Source organism: Drosophila virilis, chromosome 5, assembly GCF_030788295.1.
Source record: "Drosophila virilis strain 15010-1051.87 chromosome 5, Dvir_AGI_RSII-ME, whole genome shotgun sequence".
Taxonomy (NCBI): Eukaryota; Metazoa; Arthropoda; class Insecta; order Diptera; family Drosophilidae; genus Drosophila; species Drosophila virilis.
In genome coordinates this window covers 2,462,675-2,480,976 of record NC_091547.1, presented here as the reverse complement: position 1 = coordinate 2,480,976, position 18,302 = coordinate 2,462,675, and the positions used below count along the sequence as shown (strand labels likewise).

At 46.3% G+C, this 18,302-nt stretch overlaps 6 protein-coding genes across 7 annotated transcripts; 2 read left to right on the top strand and 4 right to left on the bottom strand.

The window, feature by feature from the left end:
* Nucleotides 1–6: 6 nt before the first annotated feature.
* On the bottom strand, nucleotides 7–2,562 carry dgt5 (dim gamma-tubulin 5). Its single transcript, XM_002059765.3, has 5 exons — nucleotides 2,378–2,562; nucleotides 2,042–2,319; nucleotides 724–1,987; nucleotides 467–654; nucleotides 7–389 (listed from the first exon to the last, which is right to left on the bottom strand). The coding sequence occupies exons 1-5, from the start codon at nucleotides 2,470–2,472 to the stop codon at nucleotides 127–129; spliced, it is 2,088 nt and encodes a 695-aa protein (XP_002059801.1). The 5' UTR covers nucleotides 2,473–2,562; the 3' UTR covers nucleotides 7–126.
* A 55-nt stretch (nucleotides 2,563–2,617) lies between these two features.
* Obp47b (Odorant-binding protein 47b) lies at nucleotides 2,618–3,537 on the bottom strand. Its single transcript, XM_002059764.3, has 3 exons — nucleotides 3,296–3,537; nucleotides 3,117–3,239; nucleotides 2,618–3,057 (listed from the first exon to the last, which is right to left on the bottom strand). The coding sequence occupies exons 1-3, from the start codon at nucleotides 3,398–3,400 to the stop codon at nucleotides 2,713–2,715; spliced, it is 573 nt and encodes a 190-aa protein (XP_002059800.1). The 5' UTR covers nucleotides 3,401–3,537; the 3' UTR covers nucleotides 2,618–2,712.
* Nucleotides 3,538–3,920: 383 nt separating this feature from the next.
* On the top strand, nucleotides 3,921–6,573 carry LOC6636386 (CWF19-like protein 1 homolog). Its single transcript, XM_002059763.4, has 8 exons — nucleotides 3,921–4,011; nucleotides 4,080–4,246; nucleotides 4,314–4,636; nucleotides 4,698–5,015; nucleotides 5,076–5,184; nucleotides 5,247–5,575; nucleotides 5,648–5,805; nucleotides 5,863–6,573. The coding sequence occupies exons 1-8, from the start codon at nucleotides 3,992–3,994 to the stop codon at nucleotides 6,002–6,004; spliced, it is 1,566 nt and encodes a 521-aa protein (XP_002059799.1). The 5' UTR covers nucleotides 3,921–3,991; the 3' UTR covers nucleotides 6,005–6,573.
* On the bottom strand, nucleotides 6,029–8,220 carry Fpps (Farnesyl pyrophosphate synthase). The gene is made up of 6 exons (XM_002059762.4): nucleotides 8,051–8,220; nucleotides 7,407–7,501; nucleotides 7,113–7,324; nucleotides 6,691–7,052; nucleotides 6,405–6,631; nucleotides 6,029–6,350 (listed from the first exon to the last, which is right to left on the bottom strand). The coding sequence occupies exons 1-6, from the start codon at nucleotides 8,218–8,220 to the stop codon at nucleotides 6,169–6,171; spliced, it is 1,248 nt and encodes a 415-aa protein (XP_002059798.1). The 3' UTR covers nucleotides 6,029–6,168.
* A 367-nt stretch (nucleotides 8,221–8,587) lies between these two features.
* Nucleotides 8,588–10,673, top strand: LOC6636476 (homeobox protein 9). Its single transcript, XM_032436606.2, has 2 exons — nucleotides 8,588–8,852; nucleotides 8,921–10,673. The coding sequence occupies exons 1-2, from the start codon at nucleotides 8,693–8,695 to the stop codon at nucleotides 10,294–10,296; spliced, it is 1,536 nt and encodes a 511-aa protein (XP_032292497.1). The 5' UTR covers nucleotides 8,588–8,692; the 3' UTR covers nucleotides 10,297–10,673.
* Nucleotides 10,624–17,740, bottom strand: Mur2B (Mucin related 2B). 2 transcript variants are annotated; one of them, XM_032436604.2, is made up of 7 exons: nucleotides 17,246–17,740; nucleotides 17,073–17,186; nucleotides 16,642–17,012; nucleotides 16,152–16,584; nucleotides 12,947–16,082; nucleotides 10,955–12,841; nucleotides 10,624–10,882 (listed from the first exon to the last, which is right to left on the bottom strand). In XM_032436604.2, the coding sequence occupies exons 1-7, from the start codon at nucleotides 17,531–17,533 to the stop codon at nucleotides 10,749–10,751; spliced, it is 6,363 nt and encodes a 2,120-aa protein (XP_032292495.1). In that variant the 5' UTR covers nucleotides 17,534–17,740; the 3' UTR covers nucleotides 10,624–10,748. The 2 variants fall into 2 exon arrangements, with proteins under 2 accessions (XP_032292495.1, XP_032292496.1); XM_032436605.2 differs by having other exon boundaries at nucleotides 10,955–11,080; nucleotides 17,246–17,737.
* Between the last annotated feature and the right edge of the window lie 562 nt (nucleotides 17,741–18,302).

Sequence of the window (18,302 nt, the reverse complement as noted above, 5' to 3'; positions counted from 1 at the left end):
CCCAACTCAACTTAAAGATAACTAGTTATCTCTTTTGTTATTGTTATTATATATCAATTGCTTAATTTTATAATGGCTTTTGGAAAAGTGCACTGGTTGCTTTTGAACTTTTATATGATTGTTAAGTTAAGACTTAATGGAACCTCCCGCTGTGGCTATGCGATAATATAGATTGAATTCTGATTCGTAGACCGCATAGTTGGCGTTGTTAAAGCGTTTGCTCGGCGGCACATACTGGCGCAGCGGATTGTCCAGTATGAATCGAAAGATGCGCTCGATCCTGTGCAGCTGATGCTGCGTCTTGTCGCCCAGGGACTCAATGTTATCCAGCAGCTGTACGATTTCCTCGTGCTGGCGACGCGCCTTCAACTTCAAATCGTGCGGATCAACTGGACGTGGAATGGAAGCGGAAATGAAATAGAGGCTACAAGGAGCGGGAGTAGGCCTACGCCGATGCTGAGCTTACCAATTAACGTCTCCAAATTCAATTTCATGTCAGACGTGTGCGCGGCAATTGCCGACGCCCACAAAATGCGTTTACGTACTTCCTGCAGGGCGCCCTGGGGCGTTAGCAAATGGCCGGGCGCCAATTGCATGGTGGTGGCCAGTTCCTGTGACTCCACGATGAGCGGATTGGCCGAGAGCAAAAAGGCGCTGCAAAAACAAAAAAACAAAAATGGTCAAGAGGCAGACACACGAATATATATGTAGGAGCAGTCATACCAGGCAGGCGGCACACAGCTAAATTTCTCGAGCGGCATTTCGGCGAATGTATTCAGCTCGAGCAGATGACACGGCAGCGAGGAGCCAGTGCTGGATGCTGGCGCCATCAGCGGCGTGGACGTAGTGCAGCCGGGCATTAGTGTTGTATTGTCGAAACTGCGACGCAGCGTGGTGTCCAAGGGGCTGGTATCGATTTCAAGCTTGGTGCTGGAGAACATGCTATCGTTGGCCAGGCTGAAGCTGTCCATGCCCATGAACGACATATTGCCCACCTTCAATTTGGTGCTAAACAAATGCGACTTGGAGTTCTGTTGCTGCGTGGCCACCTGCATGTCGTCCAGCATGTTCCTCAGCATATTCTTCGAGTATAGGATTTTCTCTTTGATCTGCGACAGCTGCAGCATGTCGTGCTGTATGCGATTGATGGATGTATTGATTTCGCCATACATCTGCTTGATGGAGCCCAGCAGCAGCTCGTGATTTTCCAGTTGTTTGGCGCCCGCTTCCAGCTCCAGGCGCAGCTGCTCGATCTGCTCGGTGAGATAATCGTTGCGCGCCCGATTAAAATTGCGCATATTATATTGCAGTATAAAGTCGGAGATGATTTCCTCGCTGGCGTCGTCGTGGTCACCATCATCGGCGCTGCTGGTGATGCCATTGAAGTTGTTCACCTTCCTCTGCAGCTCGTCCACAAATGTGCCATAGGCCGCGGCGAAACGCTCCTCCAGCTGAGCCACTTCGTTCTGAGCACACAAATGCTTGGCCACAAGGCCGAGTAGCTCCGCCTTGGTTTTGAGCAGCTTCACATGGAAGTTATCCAAGGGCGGCTTGGATAACGCCACAATGCCCGTTGCGTCCAGGCTGTGGTTGCTCTTGTTTAGTTGCATCACGTGCTGCATCTGCTCCTCCTTGAGCCGCATGATCGCATTGAAGAGCAGCACGTTTGGTGTGTTGGCAAAGATGTCGCGCATTTGTGACCACAGCCGCAGTTTGGCCTCGGTCAGCTGTTGGCCACTGTTGCCTTCGGCATTGCAGATGTTGTAAAAGTGTTCCAGCTCCTTGAGCGCCTGCTCCACGGCCTTGCTGGCAAGCTTTTCACTGGCATTCTTATTGCTCAGCTTGACGGGCATTGTGGCCAGAATTTGGGCCTTGTTTTGCAGCTCCTGTTCGTAGTTTTTAGTAAGTGACTCCAGCTTAAGCTGCAGTATATGGCATCTGGACCGATGCAATTGCTCTTTGTGCGTGGCGCTGATAGTCTGTATATCTATGGGCGAGAAGGGTATATTAGTTTGTGTACACCCTCGAGTGGTTTACTTACTCTTAATTTTGATGGACGCGGCCAGGCTATCATATTCCTTTTTGGCCTCCGCCAGGCGCAGCTCCGACTTCTCCTTTTCCTTCTGCAGATCCTGCATTTTCAGATGGATTTGCAGCTGGCGCGGCAGAAAGCTGCGCCCACAGGCGGGCACCACCTTGCCCTTGTGCTGTTGCACCTGCGCTATGAGTAGATTCTCGCGCACCGCCTGCACATGCTGGCGCGGTTGAATGCGCGACTGAATTTGAACAAAAAGCTGATTTTGACGCGATTTAAATATGCTGAAAACGAACAAAAATGGCGGTTTAGAAAATATTTGAACATAATCGTAGAACTTACGATTTTAGCGCCTCCTCGCTGGGCAGGGCGTTGGGCGGACAGCCAAGACTGGTGGCCCATGCGCGAAACCCTGTTATCTGTTCATCGAAAGCCATATTTAAGCAAAACGAAACTAAAATGTTTTTAAAAGCCGCGGCCGCGCAATCACAGTTACGCGCATACACTTAAGCAAAACAATGACAGGGCTGTGTCGTCGGCCTGAACCAACACAGAGCTGAATTGCTGTTATCGATTAACGCTGTTATCGTTTAACAAAATGTAAAAACTTTATTATGTACACACTTAAATGATAGCGCAATTTGAACTTAACATAAAATCAAATGATGTATTAGTTTTTAAGCACCTAAGCCGCATTGAGTGACAAAAGACTTGGCCAACTCACATTCTGCGCTCTGTGTCCAGCGCTGGGCTGGACAATTCTTAAAGTATTCCATGTATGTGCAGCCTAGCACAATCGCCGCAAAAGGACTGCACTTGGGCTGTTTCGGATTAAATTGCTGAATCGCCGCCAATCTTCGCTGGGCTTGTGGCTCACACTTGGTAAACGCTGCTGTCATGGCCTCCACATATGCCGTATCATTGGAGAATTTCATGGACAGATCCTTGCGTATCACTTCCAAGTTGAGCGTCTTTGGCTCCTGCTTATATTGCGCCGTTGTCAGAATGCAATCGGCCAGGCACTGTGGATAGACCTTTGCTATTAGAGATTACTAAATCCACGGGATTTTCGTATACTCACGGTTGCTGAATCAATGGAAGGTGGTCCAGTATTTTGTTGTCCATTTGGCGTTCCAATAACTTGCTCGGCGCATTTCTCGGCGATCTGGTCTCGGCCTCCATCCCGACAACAGCGAGCAGGATCCTAATATTTGCAGAATATGCAGCAAAATGTTTAAACAACTTAATTTATTTACTTACCACTAGCTGAGGAGGTCGCTGGCAATCAATATTCTGGCCAAGCACAAAGGGGTCATACGCCAATCCAACTAGAATAAAGGCCAGAAAATGTTTGCTACTCCACATTGCTTCCAAATTGTATGCTTCTCGCTGATTGTCCAGGTAAACTGATAATATTGTTTAGACAAGCACAGGTTTTTATATGCCCCATGCTAGAACATGAATATAAAGACTGGAAACTAGTTAATAGCGTCAGCCACGCAGAACAAATAACTTTGGCCAGGTTCATTGTTGCAATTGGATGCTATTTGGGGCCAATGTCATATCTAATACCATATTTTGGAACGTTGACATCGAAAAAACCGACAGGTTAAAGTTTCATTAAACATATGCGTTTTCAATAGAGAACCTATATCACCTGGTCAATTAAACAGCAATTTTCGGACTGAAAAAGAGGAAGTACAATTACCCGCGTTATTTTCTTGTTTGTTGTATTTACATATGTGTCACGTTTTGAAGGTGATAAGTGCAAATAACTACACATGTTTATGATTAATGGTAATTTGAAAATTTAAATCCGCAACGGTTTTTATTTTACATCCTGCGCTTAACAGAAATCTCCACTCCATGTTAATTCGCTGTTATCTAATCAGCTGTTATTGCCAACGTTTGAGATGCGCAACTATCGCATTAAAGCAAGAAGAAGCATAAAAGCAGATGGATGTCAACGCTAAAATGTAGATAAGCCATAAACAAAACGTTTATATTTGTTAAATGCAGTAATTAATTAAAATTTCAATTGCAGTTTAGTTGTGGGCGATGTGCGCGGTCGCTTCAAGCAGCTGTTTAGCCGAGTGGAGCAGGTCAACAAAAAAGCCGGACCATTTGAGATTTTATGCTGTGTCGGCGACTTTTTTGGCGCCGAAAAACAAAACGAAGAGCTGATTGCCTACAAAAATGGATTTAAGCATAGTAACTAGAGTGGGTTTCTGAAATAAATGATCGTGATGGTAATTTGTTCTACTTGTGTATCCCACAGTTACGGTTCCCACTTACATACTGGGACCCAATAAGGAGGAAGACAGGCAGCACTACGAGGATTTGGTGGACGGCGAAGTCTGCACGAATCTGACCTATCTGGGCAAGCGTGGAGTTTATACGCTGACGAGCGGTGTCAAAATAGCCTATTTGAGTGGCGTGGAGGCAGCAGGCAATGTGGCTGGCGAGCATGAGTTCAACAAAGCCGATGTGCAGGCTGTGCGCAACTCCTGCCTGGTCTCAAAGAACTGTGCCACGGACTACAGAGGAGTCGATGTGCTGCTGACTTCCCAATGGCCCTACGGCCTGCAGGAGGGGGAGAACGTAAGTAGCAGGTACTTATGGTGCAGACTGTTTAATAAGTTCGCTACAATGCATATTTTAGGCAAAGGCTTCCAAGTTGATCTCGTTTCTGTGCCGCGAGATCAAACCACGCTATCATTTCTGCGCCATCAATGGCACCTTCTATGAGAGTCCGCCGTTTCGCATACCCAAAGATGAGACCACACAGTTCGAGCTGTGCACGCGGTTTATCTCGTTGGCGGATGTCGGCAACGCAGCAAAGGCCAAATATATATACGCGCTCAGCCTGAAGCCTGTGGATAAGGCGCGTTTACTAGATCTCGTGCAGAAGACGACCAACGAAATACCCTGCCCCTTTATTGGCCTGGATATGGTTGGCATTGTAAACAAAAATGAGACGGTGAGCATGAGACTACATTATAATCAATACCCTAAATAGATAATTATTTGCATGTTTTAGTCGGAAAGTCGACAGTACTTTTATGACATGGACTCGAGCGGTAATCGCAAGCGGCACAGCGAGGGTGGAAATCGCGATAAGCGGCCACGAATAATGCAGATTGATCAGGGTTGGTTCAAAAAAAATTCCTTGCTTAGATGGATTTACTTATTTTTTTTTCCATTCTTTCAGACAATTGCTGGTTCTGCTTGTCCTCGGAGAAGGTGGAGAAGCATCTGATTATCACCGTAGGCGAACGTTTTTATCTGGCATTGGCCAAGGGACCCATTAATAGCCATCATGTCTTGATATTGTCCACCAAACACATACCCTGCGCAGCACAATTGAGCACTGAGGATTGGGAAGAGCTGGATAAATTCAAGACAGCATTGCGCAAGCTCTTCAAGAGTCTGGGACAAGTTGTGTGCTTTACGGAGCGTCATTACAAGACCTCACATCTGATAATCGATGCTGTGGCCTTTGAGGAGGGCTATTCGTGGAAGATAAAACACAGTTTTGAGGTCTGCTGCATACTTTTTATTTATTTATATACTTCAATTAAAATAACGTTATTTGTATCTAATTGCTTTAAGGACAAAGCTGAGGAGTTTAATTTAGAATTTGAGACGTTGCCGGCCTTGACTTCAGCAAAAATGTTGCCAGAAATGGGTCCATATTTTCTAGCAGAACTGCCCGACGACAGCACATTGATAACGCGACAAATGAAACATTTTCCGCTGCACTTCGCGAGGTTCGTAGCATGAGCTTAATGCTCTACTAACAATTAACAAATTTAAATTGTTTTCAGGGACGTTTTCTGTTCAGAGAATTTGTTGAATTGTGACGAGAAAGTCAACTGGAAGGATTGTCTGCTGGACAATGAGGAGGAGAAAGCTAATGTCGAGGAATTTCGTAAGCTATTCGCGCCCTTCGATTTTACAGATGATTGATTAAAAGTGAAGAACAACCGTGAGTTGCACAGTAAAAAATCTCTGTTGTACTTATTGAATATATCAAATTACACATACATGCACACAAGCCAGTCAAATACTATACTACAATATTATGTTAGTCACACCCACTTATGTATGTATTAGATGTTATTGTGTTAAGTTTACGAGTCCCGTTGATAGATTTTGTTAAGTATCTGCAAGAAGGTCTGATGCGGCACGCCCCGAGATGTTTGCTGTATGTGGGTTTTGATCATATTGTAGGACTCCTCCTCGAAAATGGCATATGTAGAGGGCAGGCTGAGCTCCTTATACAGCTCCTTAACCCGCTCTACCTTAAGTGGATCTACGAGAACAATAGAAGTTAGTTACAGTCTGGTTTCGATACTTGTTTACGCACCATTTTGTCCATAGCAGTCTATCATAATTTGCCTTTGCTCGGCATTGGCGCGCTGCATGGCTACCACAGCGAGCCAGGAGCACTTGTTGTCCTGTATATCGGTGCCTATTTTGCCGGTAACCTCTGGATTACCAAAACAGTCGAGAAAGTCGTCTTGCACCTGGAAAAAGTGACCCATTTCAAGCAATATGGTCTTGGACTGTCTAAATGCCTCGGCATCTTTGTACCTGCAAAAGGGATACATTTATTATTTATACAATTCAAAATGAATATTGGCAACACGCACCCGGCTAAATGCATTGCCAGTGCAAAGGGCAGGTAGAAGGAGTAGTAGGCAGTTTTATTATCGACAATTGCTTTGTAGTTTTCCATTGTAAACTCCGAGACGCGCTTGTGTGAATTGAGCAAGTCCAGCGATTGGCCACAGGTTGTTATGTATGCGATCTCGTGGAACAGCTCCATCAAAGCCACATAGCAGTCCAGGTGGCTGAAGTGTTGCTTGAGTATGGCATACATGGCGTTCTCTATCATGAGGGCATCGTTGATGGCTGTTAGGCCGACATTCTCCACCTTGTGCCAGCACTTTTGGCCGCGCCTTGTTGTGCTGTTGTCCATAACATCGTCCGATATAATAAAGAAACTCTGAAGCTGCAAGTGACAACTATAGTTAGATTATGCTCAACTCTCTTCCGTACTTTTAAGACTTACCATTTCGACGCACCAGCCCAGATATTGGGCCAGTTTAATGTTCTCAGGCGTCAGTTCCTCGGCGGGCACCAGGTTTTTGTAGGTGAGCACCGTCAATATGCCACGGTTCTTCTTGCCACGCGGCACATTGTATTGCAAGACCTGGGCAAACCATTTGGCAGCATCGCTGCAATTGTACGCCTTTGTCGCATTTGTGAGGTCACGCACTACGTCTTAGAATATGATAATAAATACATATATGCATTTGTTTAGTATTATTATGCTAATTAAACAACAACTAAATGCGCAGCTTACCAGGAAACACGGCCATAAAGTCGCGACTCTCATCTTTTGAGACTGTGACGCGTGCTGCTATGGGCACCGAATGATTTTGTAGTGTAGATAAAGTTCTGCAACGGGAAACCAAAACAAAAATGAATAATATTATTTAAGAAGTACGTCATGATTGGTGGGGACGGACCGACTATGAAATACCCTAAACCCAGCGTCAAGTCTCTGAATTCACAAATTTTCTAGTTTACCGCTATGCATACATACGCAAACACACATACAGGCACACTTTCACACACACACACACACATACGCTTGCAAGCCGCTTGCTACGCATTTTACGCAGCGGGAGTGCTTCTTCTTGATTTACTTTGGTGTTCATAGTTCGATCTTTATACTCTGGCTATTTCGAGACATCTCCTCGTTCTGATCAATAATATATGTATCCTTTATGATGAGATGCTTTCTTCTTCCTCTCACACACATTTCTACAAAAACAGTATACCTTTTTCCCCCATTTTAAATGAATATGCTAGAAACTCTGTTCGGAAACTGCGGCAACAGCTGTTTGTGGCCTACGTGACCGCACACTTTCACACATTAGACAGCGGCCCACCCCCTGCGGACTTGTAATGTAAACAACTGGGGTAACGGTAACTCATACAAACCTGGTTGTCTTCTTCAATTTCTGCTCATTGACCAATTCTGTCGGCAAACCATTTATTGTGTCTACAGATTTGACTTCATCGCTCGTGGAAATAAACCGACGCATTACGGCGGAACATTGTAGAAGCCGCTGATGCTGCTGTGGCAGCAACTTCTGTGCTAGCTTGAACATGTTTAGTTCAACTATTTTATACAAATTTAAGTTTTTGCGGCGTTATTTAAACAATTTCGATAAATGTGACTATGTTCTATTCTTAATTTCATTCAGCACTCGGCTAGTAAGTTTGTGAATAATTTAAGGCAACAATTTCGTTAAGGAATTTCAGTTTACACTCGATTTCTTTTAAAAAATGTTTAATTATTGCGCACTTGACACCAATGTTTTCTTGTCGAAAGTCGAAAGAACTTGGCCGACTGGTAAGTGTGACCGTTGTAGTGATCAGAAAAAGTAAATTAAAATTTCTACAAATACCAACGAAAATACATAATTTATATACTGTCATTAGTGTTGCACGATAATGTATCGATTGTTGTGACCTTCGATACTTTCATCAATAGTAGCTCAACGCTGTAGCTCATCCCTAAATCGCCGAAACAACTGGAGCCCAGGCAAACAAAAAAGCCGTGATTTTTTCACGTAATTTATGTACATCATGATGGATGAGCAACTAATTGATGAAGTGGCTCAGCACGGCGTCATCTACAATCGCCAAAAGTATTATCTAAACGGCAGCGTCAGCGGCGGCAAGTACGAAACCAAGGACGAGGCCTGGCAGCTCATCGCACTGAAGCTGTGCACAGACGGTAAGTCTCAACTCAATTTGCGCTAATTAGCTAAGTAAACTTGATAAACAATATTGTTTGCTTGGCAGTGGAAACGTGTAAGAAGCGCTGGAAATATTTGCGCGAGCGATATGTGTCACAACGCAAACAGGGCGATCCACCTGTTTACGAGCACCTGTCACGTCCGTATTTGGAGAAAATGAAATTTCTGGATCAGCACATACAGCCGCGCAAGTCTTACCGCAATGTGCCCAACTTTCTGACCTCGCCGCAGTCGGCAAACAGCTCTAATTACAGTGAATATAATGTGGACTCCAAGTCGAATAGCTCACATAAGAATATGTCGCATTTCGCTGGCGCCGCTCAGAATCATCATTACCACCAGCATCAGCAGCCGACGGATCAGAAGCATACAATGAATGCGCTCAGTACAGCTGCTGCATCGGCACTGGAGAACGTTAATGGACAGGTTAAGATTGAAGCGGAGATATTTAGAGACTTTGCTGCCGCGGTGGCATCGCAGCAGCTGCAGCACATTTCACAGTCACAAATGCAGCAGCAACAGGCCGCTGCTGTGGCCGCCGTCATGGCCGACTCCTCGCAGGGCTACCAGGAGCCGTATCGCGACAGCACCGTGGGCTTAAATGTCGCGCAAAATAGCGCCGGCAGTACTGGCGGCCTCACCTCAACGTCTTCGTCCATGAAATCGCCGCTGTCATCGCCGCTGACAGGCATTGTAGGGGCTGGCGGGCAAGAGGAACAGCCTGTGCCAGCCGCACAACAGCCAGCGGTACATTCCTCATCCAGTGTGACCGGAACTGCCAACAGCTTACAGATGCAAGCACATGCCTTTAGTCATAAGTCCAACGACGATTTGCATTCCTCTACGTCGAGCAACTATCACACAAAGAAACCGCGCGTGCAGCTGACCTCAAATGGCGCCAGCCATGGCCAACATTCCAGCAATGGCGGCGGCATGTCCAATGCAAATGGATATTTTGGACACGACAGCGACGAGGATTCGGATGACAATAGCAATGACTTAAAGGAGTCACAGAGCATGCTACAACACGACAATCACTATAACAATACAATTAATATGCAGCGAAGCGGGGCAAATGGAGGTGTTAATAGCAACAACAACAACAACAATAATAATCAGCAGCAGCAGATCCAGCAGCAGCAACAGCAGCAGCAACAACAACAACAACAACCACATCAAAACATGTTTCCATCGAATACAGACTTCCTCTTCCAGCTTTACCAGCAGCTGCCCCAGCAAGCAGGCTCTTCGCATGCCTCCAACTTTGGCAAATTCCAAACGCCTCCAAATCCGCCCAGCATACAGCGCTCCTCGGAGCATTTGCTGGGCGAGCTAGTAACCACGGAGCTGCTTAAAATGAACAAGGATCGTCGAAAAAATGTGCAAAAAAGAATATTAGAAATACTCTTCTTTGACGATTAGGCGGGCGTTCAGTATTAATAGGGTCGCTTGTAAATAGTGTATAGATTAGATTTGAATTTAAGTTGATTATAGATTAATCATTAAGTTAATGCAAAACAGTTTTTAAGTTGTCCGTTTGGTCGTGAACCCACCATGGCATTTGAAAAGTCGTTTAAGCCACACTTTCCATCTGTGCTAGTCATGAACTTTAATTGACCAACATTCAGTTTGATTTTAAGTTAAAAGTTTAATGTAATTTATGAAGTATATATATTTTTTTTTATTTAAAGGGATAGATGTCCGGGTATATCTAGTATACTTTTCCAAGTTCAATTAAAACAAAAGCTGTAATTTATTCATAATGTTTATTAAAGTGTACACGATTACGTATATGTAAATATGTCTATATCTGCATATAGGTTTAGTTTAGTATTTAGTTAATGTTGTATAGCCATATTAAGTACTTCAACTATCTATGTTATTGTCTGGAAACCAGCCGTGTCGCTGAGCTTAAGCGGCTTCCACCATAAATCTACGCTGTGATTGGTTTTAGGATTGGGCGTATCACAACCGCTCGTACAATTCGACTTATAATTATCAGCTGGGTCTGGTGAGTGCGTAAAAAATTTCATATTTATATATATATTATATTAATCATTTAGTTCTTATAAGTGCTTACCATATTTATGATCGTGTTGTTCATCGCAATTTCGGGGACAGAAGACGACCTTCACATCGATGGGCTCATATACCTTCAGTATGAGTTCGGGTACCTTCTCCGTGTCTGTGTCGTCCGTCGTATACTCTAATAATGAACGATTCGTATGAGTCACTGGGTTATGGCTGGCCATTTGTAGCGGCGCTAGGTGTACACTTTGATTCTGGGCTTGCAGCAGCCACGGCTTTTTGTTCACCGTGAGGATCTCTTGGCGAGTGGCTGCTGCAGCTGCTGTTGAGTGTGTGCTGCTTCTGGTTGGAGCTATTGTTGTGGTGCTTGTTGTTGTTGTTGTTGTTGTAGTTGGTTTTATTGTTGTATTTGTGCTGTTGTTTGGTAGCGACTGCTGTATTTCTCTGCGTGTGTTTGTAGTGCGTGTCTTGGTGTCGTCTGCCTCACTCTTTGATTTATGCTTTGACCTTTCGCTAACCTCATTGGCCGATTGCCTAAGAAATGCGGCTTTCGGCAGCGGGACACTTTGTGTCTTGGATGCAAATATTTTTACTTGTGGCGTCTTGGCCTCGCTCGTTAACCCGTCGCCGCTTACCTGGGGCGACGCTTGGCCCGGCTTCTGTGCGTGCAAACTAAGCGATGGGTGTATGGAGTGCCGCTTGGCTGTTGCTGGTCTAAGTGCATCCTGATTAATTGCTGCCGCCGTGCCCTCCGCATCGTTAACATAGTCGTAATCCTCATCATCATAGTATTCCGAGTTGCTGCTACCGTTTGCATTCGAGCTGCTGGTCGTTGTGCTCCGCGCTGTGCTCTTCGTGGCTGGTGCTGAGGTGCTGCTTGTTGCCATTTGCTCTGTGGCCTTTTTGACCAGTGCCATGCGGCTTAGCTTCTGCCTCAGCAGACTCATTAATAAGCTCTTAGGCGCACTTACCTCTCTGGTCGTACCTGCAATTTCATTAGCAGAAAGCTTTTCGGTAGCCACGTCGGGAACTCTGGAGCTGGGTATCGTGCTGCTGCTGGGCGCAGCGGTAGTGCTTCCCAAGATTAGCTTTTGCTTGAGCAGTTGAATTAGCGTGTTCTTGTGGGCATTCAGATCTAGCTCAGGGAGGGGCTCATCATTGGCATAGTCCGAATCCACATAATTGTCGGAGTAGTCGGCATTGTCAGTCAGATTTGCCTTGGAGATGCTGGCATTGACTATGGCCGGCACAGGCACGCTGGAGCTGGTTTCCAGCAGATCCATGACAGCATTTGTGCGAATGGGCATGGCTCTGGTTGTGCTCTCAACTGAGCTTGTGCCAATTGTCGATATCGTAGTCGTTGTTGTTGCGATTGTTGGCGTCTTGGCAACAGATAGCTTGGCATTCTTCAGATTATCTTTATCGAGCACATTCTCCAGCTCATCCGTATCATATTCGCTATCGTAGTACTCGGAATCTGCGGGATCTTTGCTGGAATTTGTTGGCTTTGTTGATTCGCTCTTGTTCGCCGCCAGTTGCTTGATGGACTGCCTCAGCGACTCGGCTATGAATGGCTTGGATGTGGCCAGATTATGCCTGGCCATCTGTGCAAACGTGACTCTGGTTATTGGCGCTGCGGTTGTTGTGGATATCACCTTGAATAGCTTTTGGAGTATGTGTGCCGCGGCCAAGCTGGACATTGTTGACGGTTTCTTTAGTGGTCGCTCCGTTGTCCACTTGGCTGTGGTGCTCTCAACATGCCCTTCCACTTCCGGCACGGCCTCATCGTTCATATAATCTAGGCTAATCTCGCTAGAAACTAAATTTTTTGACAGCTGCGAGGATTGTGGCTCACTTTCTCCGATCAACAGATTTCTGCTCGATTTGTTTATGTTGTTTAGTTGTTGTTTTTGTTGTTGTGGTGTGCATGTGTTTGTATCTGTAAAGCAGTTGGGGTTGGGTGTGGTTGAGTGTTTCATTTGGTGTAAGCAATTTACGAAGACCTGCTAGTGTATTATGCTGTAATTATATTTTTAGGACTTACCTTCAGTCGCACAAGGTGGCAGTTTGGTGGTGTCCTGGCCGGAAGTTGTCCTTGTGCTTGGTGTTGGCGGCTGGGTGGTAGGTTTGGCTGTTGTCGCTATCGAAGCTGTTGGTTTCGGAGTTGTGGTGGTTGGTGTCGGAGTTGTAGAACTTGCAGTGCTAATTGTTGTTGACTTGGTAGTTGTAGTGGCTGGTTTCGGCGACGTGGCCGTGCTAGACGTTGGTTTAGGAGTTGTCGTGACTGGTCTCGTAGTTGTGGGGGTGTCAGAGGATAATTTAGGAGTTGTGGTGGTTGGTCTCGCAGTCGTGGGGTTGGAAGAGGTGGGTTTAGGAGTTGAAGTTGCTGGTTTCTGAGTTGTGGGGGTGTCAGAAGATGGTTTAGAAGATGTACTGACTGGTTTCGGAGTCGTGGCAGTGCCAGTGGATGGCTTTTGAGTTGTAGTGGCTGGTTTCGCAGTCGTTGTGGGGCTATTAGTTGGCTTAGGAGTTGTTGATGTTGTTGGAGTGCTTGTTGCCGTTTGTCCACCAGTTGCTGTTGTCGGATTGCTAATTGTTGTCGGATTGCTAGTTGTTGTCAGCTTGGGGGTTGTGTTTGGCTTCGGAGTGGTTGGGGATGTTACAGTGGTTGGTGTAGGAGTTGTACTGGCTGGTTTCGGAGTCGTGGAGGTGCCAGAAGTTGGTTTAGGAGTTTCAGTGGCTGGTTTTGCAGTCGTGGGCGTGCCAGAGTTTGGATTAGGAGTTGTTAATGTTGTAGGAGGGCTTGTGGCTGTTTGTCCAGCAGTTGTTGTTGGCTTAGGGGTTGCTGATGTCGGCTTACGGGTCGTGCGTGGTTTCAGCGTGGTTGTGGATGTCACAGTGGTTGGCTTAGAAGTTGAAGTGGCTGGTTTCGGAGTCGTAGCGGTGCCAGAGGTTGGTTTAGCAGTTGTAGTAATTGGTTTCAGAGTCGTGGGGTTGCCAGATGTTGGTTTAGGAGTTGTAGTTATTGGCTTAGGAGTCGTTTGGGGAGTGCCTGTTGTTGATTTAGGAGTTGCTGGAGTGCTTGTGGCCGTTTGCCTGGCAGTTGTTGGCTTAAGAGTTGTAGTGATTGGTTTCAGAGTCGTGGGGTTGCCAGATGTTGGTTTAGGAGTTGTAGTTATTGGCTTAGGAGTCGTTTGGGGACTGCCTGTTGTTGATTTAGGAGTTGCTGGAGTGCTTGTGGCCGTTTGCGTGGCAGTTGTTGGCTTAAGAGTTGTAGTGATTGGTTTCAGAGTCGTGGGGTTGCCAGATGTTGGTTTAGGAGTTGTAGTTATTGGCTTAGGAGTCGTTTGGGGTCTACCTGTTGTTGACTTAGGAGTTGCTGGAGTGCTTGTGGCCGTTTGCCTGGCAGTTGTTGGTTTCGGAGTTGTAGTGATTGGTTTTAGAGTCGTGGGGTTGCCAGAAGTTGGGTTAGGAGTTGTAGTTATTGGCTTAGGCGTCGTTGTGGGACTGCCTGTTGTTGATTTAGGAGTTGCTGGAGTGCTTGTGGCCGTTTGCCTGGCAGTTGTTGGTTTCGGAGTTGTAGTGATTGGTTTCAGAGTCGTGGGGTTGCCAGATGTTGGTTTAGGAGTTGTAGTTATTGGCTTAGGAGTCGTTTGGGGTCTACCTGTTGTTGACTTAGGAGTTGCTGGAGTGCTTGTGGCCGTTTGCCTGGCAGTTGTTGGTTTCGGAGTTGTAGTGATTGGTTTTAGAGTCGTGGGGTTGCCAGAAGTTGGGTTAGGAGTTGTAGTTATTGGCTTAGGCGTCGTTATGGGACTGCCTGTTGTTGATTTAGGAGTTGCTGGAGTGCTTGTGGCCGTTTGCCTGGCAGTTGTTGGTTTCGGAGTTGTAGTGATTGGTTTCAGAGTCGTGGGGTTGCCAGATGTTGGTTTAGGAGTTGTAGTTATTGGCTTAGGAGTCGTTTGGGGTCTACCTGTTGTTGACTTAGGAGTTGCTGGAGTGCTTGTGGCCGTTTGCCTGGCAGTTGTTGGTTTAGAAGTTGTAGTGATTGGTTTCAGCGTTGTTGTGGGGCTATTAGTGATTGGTTTAGGAGTTGTTGATGATGTTGGAGTGCTTGTTGCTGTTTGTCCAGCAGTTGTTGTTGGCTTAGAGGTGGCTGTCGCACTACTAGTTGTTGTCGGCTTGGGCGTTGCGGTTGGCTTCGAAGTCGTGGGGATGCTTGATATTGTTGTCGAAGCGCTAGTTGTTGTTGGCTTGGAAGTTGAAGTTGTTGGTTTAAATGTTGTTGAATGTGTGCCAGATGTGGGTGGTTTGGTAGTGCTAGTTGTTGTTGGTTTGGGTGTTGTTGGTCTAGCCGTTGTTGCTGTAGAAGTTGTCGGCTTCGGAGTCGTAGTTATTGGTTTCCCAGTTGTTGTGGGATTGCTAGTTGCTGTTGGTTTAGAAGTTAAAGTGGAACGTTTTGATGTCGTTGTTGCCTTGCTAGCTGTTGTCAGCTTAGAAGTTGTTATCGTAGTTGGTTTTGTAGTTATTTTGGTTGGTGTTGGTTCAGTTGTTATCAGAGTTGTTGGAGCTCTAGTTGTTGTTGGCTGAGAAGTTTTTGTAGTTGCGCTAGTAGTTGTTATTTTAGGAGTTGTTGCAGGTAAGTTAGTCGTTGTTTGTTTAGTTGTTATGGTTGTTTTTAGAGTTGTGGGGCCTCTAGTTGTTGTTAACTGAGAAGTTGTTGTACTTGGTCTAGCAGTTGTTACTTTTGTTGTGCTTTTTGTTGTAGGTTGACGAGTTGTAGTAGTGACTTTCGGAGTTGTTGTCATTGTGCCAGTTGTTGTTTGCTTAGGAGTTGTATTGGTTAGCTTCGGAGTTGTGGGAGTATTGGCTGTTGTGGGCTTAGGTGAAGTTGTTGTTGGTCTAGCTGTAGAAGTTGAAGGCTTTGGAGTCGTAGTTGTTGGTTTTCTGGTTGTTGTGGGATTGTTTTTTGTTGTTGACTTGGGAGTTGTAATTGTCTTTGTGCTGGTGGTATTAGGTGCCTCAGTGGTCGGTTTCTCGTTGGTTGGGCATTTCGTTGGCAGTATAACAATTTTTTTCTGGATCATACTTTTGAAGGCAGCTTCATGTGTCATCGTCGGGGCTTTTGTACTTTTGATGGTTGGGCTCGGAGTTGTGGTCGGAGCTTCAGGAGAACCGGTTGACTGATAGGCGGAATAGGTGTGCTTATTATAAGAATATTTCGGAGTTGTTGGTATAATAACTATATTTACCGGTGATTCCAACTCTTGATTCTCCTTGACAAGTGCTTCGGACTCAAAATGCGGGTCGCCATAGTTATAGTTGGGGTAAGAGAGATACGAGGGGTAAGAGGGATACGAAGGATAAGACGGATAGCCTTGATATTTAGGAGGAGTCGCAACTGTTGTTGTCGTTGTCGTCTTGGGCAGAATAACAACAACGGTTTCTTCAGGCTCCCGAATGTTGCCCACTTTAGATTCCGTGGACAAAGCGCCGGCTTCTGGCTGCTCTGGCACTTTTTTCTCTGGCGCGGTGTCAAAGTCCGCCTCGGAGACATACGGATAGTAGGGTGTCATTGGAGCGTAGGGTCCAAGGTCTGAGATGGGAGGATAGGCGCCGCAGTCGACTTCACGATGTGGTCGGCAAATTTTGCGTTGCTGATCGAAGCTGTTGCTGCCAGGACATCTATGGAAGGAAATTTGTTACTTTGAACGGATCTTACTGCCGTGTTAGTTGACCTACTTGAAACGTGTTTGCAAATAGTTTCCGCTGGCCTGCAGCTTGCAGGTGTAGTACAAGGCACAGTCCTTGGGAGATCTAAAGGTGCCCTCAGCTGTGCACTCGGGAAACTTGAGCTCACAGTTCTCTGGTATATAGCTGCCGCTGTTGGAGATCTCCGTCGAAGGACACTCATCGCCGGGTATGCATTTGCTCGCCGGTGGTGAGAATATGGTGCCAGAGGGGCAGCTGTATAAATGTGGCATCAAACGCTCGTCGCACTTGTAATAGATCTTGCAGTCATGGTGGTAGGGGAAGCGACCCTCCTTCCGGCAAATGGGCGGATAATCGGGATGCACGCGCTCCACGCAACGACCTGTACTCGAGCTGAATTTCTGGGCGGGGAAGAGGCAGTTAAGTATAACATTGCCTTAAGCTGGTTGACTGTAGCTTACCTCCAGGTTGGGGCATTTGCTAAAGATCACACAGTTGGGCCGACAGACATAATAGTATTGCTGCTGATCCGGATGCGGCTTGATGCCCACGTAATTTCTCGAGCAGCGATTGTTCTTTATAAAGGGAAAACACAAATAAACTCTTTGAACTCGTTTAAATTTAGTAAACCTACATAGTCCACAGCTACGGGATTGCCACCGCCGGGCAGGGGCTTGCGTATGCCGTACATGCTGTCATAGTAGCTGCCGGGCGGACTGTAGAGGAGCGGCTGCGGCTGATAGCCATAGCCATAGGCCGGCGCAGGTGGATAGCCGTACGGCTGTGCATAGTAGGGATTGGGCAGCAGATGAGGTGGAGGCGGCGGCGGCGGTGGCAAGCCACCACCGTATCCATGCGGTACGTGCAGCGAGCGGGCATTGATCGCGACCACAAGGGCCAGCAGCCAGATGCAGTTCGTCATGTTGGTCCCCACTAGACACTTGAGGGTCGGGCAATCTATCAATCGATCTGTGTCTATATATATATTTGATATGGGCAGTCGGTTTCGGTTTCACTTTATTTGGCAGCACATTAGTTAAACACTTGGCTTGACGCACTTTCTGGCCCGTGTCCTTTGCTGCGATCGCGTTCGCGCTTCGTTTCTTACTTGTCGTTTACGGTGGGCCCGCGGCGTATAAATGCACTTTCTTGGCTCCAAGAATGTTGCATAATTGAAATGCCAATTGTGCTGATGCGTGATTTATGTATAAGAACTAGACGCAGTCGCTGCTGCTGCAGTTGCTGTCGCCGTCGCTGTAATAAAAAAGAATCAACAGAACAGCAAAAACAACAAAATCATATTCTCACTTCGTCTTAGCCAATTCATGAGCGCACGCCACGTGCGCAGCGACACCGGAAGAGAAGCTGCAAAACACACCCAGAATACATGACCCAAGACCCGTACTAATAGCCCAGAGTGAGATGGCACTTGCCGCTGGCTTTGGCTTCCGTTGCGGCAAATTTAGTTGACGCTTTCTTTTTCTGCCACAGCGCGCATAGCATGAGTAATTATACACTGTTTCTTCACAGAAAAGGGGTATATTTGTTATTTGCAACAAGCGTCCATCTGTCCGTCCGTTCTTTCATCTGTCCGTTCGTCCATCCGTCGGACCTTTCATCGTGTTTGGGTATCCATGCATCTGTTTATCCTTCTGCTTCTTCGCCGATCTATCCGTTCTTCCATCTGTCCG

Excerpts from the sequence above, each read along its gene's own strand:
- dgt5 (XM_002059765.3), bottom strand. The coding sequence starts at position 2,472 with ATGGCTTTCGATGAACAGATAACAGGGTTTCGCGCATGGGCCACCAGT. Across the intron at positions 655-723 it reads AGCTGTGTGCCGCCTGCCTG|CGCCTTTTTGCTCTCGGCCA; the intron begins GTATGACTGCTC and ends TTGTTTTTGCAG. Across the intron at positions 390-466 it reads GAATTTGGAGACGTTAATTG|TTGATCCGCACGATTTGAAG; the intron begins GTAAGCTCAGCA and ends TTCCACGTCCAG.
- Obp47b (XM_002059764.3), bottom strand. The coding sequence starts at position 3,400 with ATGTGGAGTAGCAAACATTTTCTGGCCTTTATTCTAGTTGGATTGGCG. Across the intron at positions 3,240-3,295 it reads AGCGACCTCCTCAGCTAGTG|GATCCTGCTCGCTGTTGTCG; the intron begins GTAAGTAAATAA and ends TGCAAATATTAG. Across the intron at positions 3,058-3,116 it reads CTTCCATTGATTCAGCAACC|TGCCTGGCCGATTGCATTCT; the intron begins GTGAGTATACGA and ends GTCTATCCACAG.
- Fpps (XM_002059762.4), bottom strand. The coding sequence starts at position 8,220 with ATGTTCAAGCTAGCACAGAAGTTGCTGCCACAGCAGCATCAGCGGCTT. Across the intron at positions 7,502-8,050 it reads AAATTGAAGAAGACAACCAG|AACTTTATCTACACTACAAA; the intron begins GTTTGTATGAGT and ends TTCCCGTTGCAG. Across the intron at positions 7,325-7,406 it reads CTTTATGGCCGTGTTTCCTG|ACGTAGTGCGTGACCTCACA; the intron begins GTAAGCTGCGCA and ends TCATATTCTAAG.
- LOC6636476 (XM_032436606.2), top strand. The coding sequence starts at position 8,693 with ATGTACATCATGATGGATGAGCAACTAATTGATGAAGTGGCTCAGCAC. Across the intron at positions 8,853-8,920 it reads ACTGAAGCTGTGCACAGACG|TGGAAACGTGTAAGAAGCGC; the intron begins GTAAGTCTCAAC and ends TTTGCTTGGCAG.
- LOC6636386 (XM_002059763.4), top strand. The coding sequence starts at position 3,992 with ATGGATGTCAACGCTAAAAT. Across the intron at positions 4,637-4,697 it reads GCCTGCAGGAGGGGGAGAAC|GCAAAGGCTTCCAAGTTGAT; the intron begins GTAAGTAGCAGG and ends TGCATATTTTAG. Across the intron at positions 5,016-5,075 it reads TTGTAAACAAAAATGAGACG|TCGGAAAGTCGACAGTACTT; the intron begins GTGAGCATGAGA and ends TGCATGTTTTAG.
- Mur2B (XM_032436604.2), bottom strand. The coding sequence starts at position 17,533 with ATGACGAACTGCATCTGGCTGCTGGCCCTTGTGGTCGCGATCAATGCC. Across the intron at positions 17,013-17,072 it reads GCAAATGCCCCAACCTGGAG|AAATTCAGCTCGAGTACAGG; the intron begins GTAAGCTACAGT and ends TTCCCCGCCCAG. Across the intron at positions 16,585-16,641 it reads TATTTGCAAACACGTTTCAA|ATGTCCTGGCAGCAACAGCT; the intron begins GTAGGTCAACTA and ends TTCCTTCCATAG.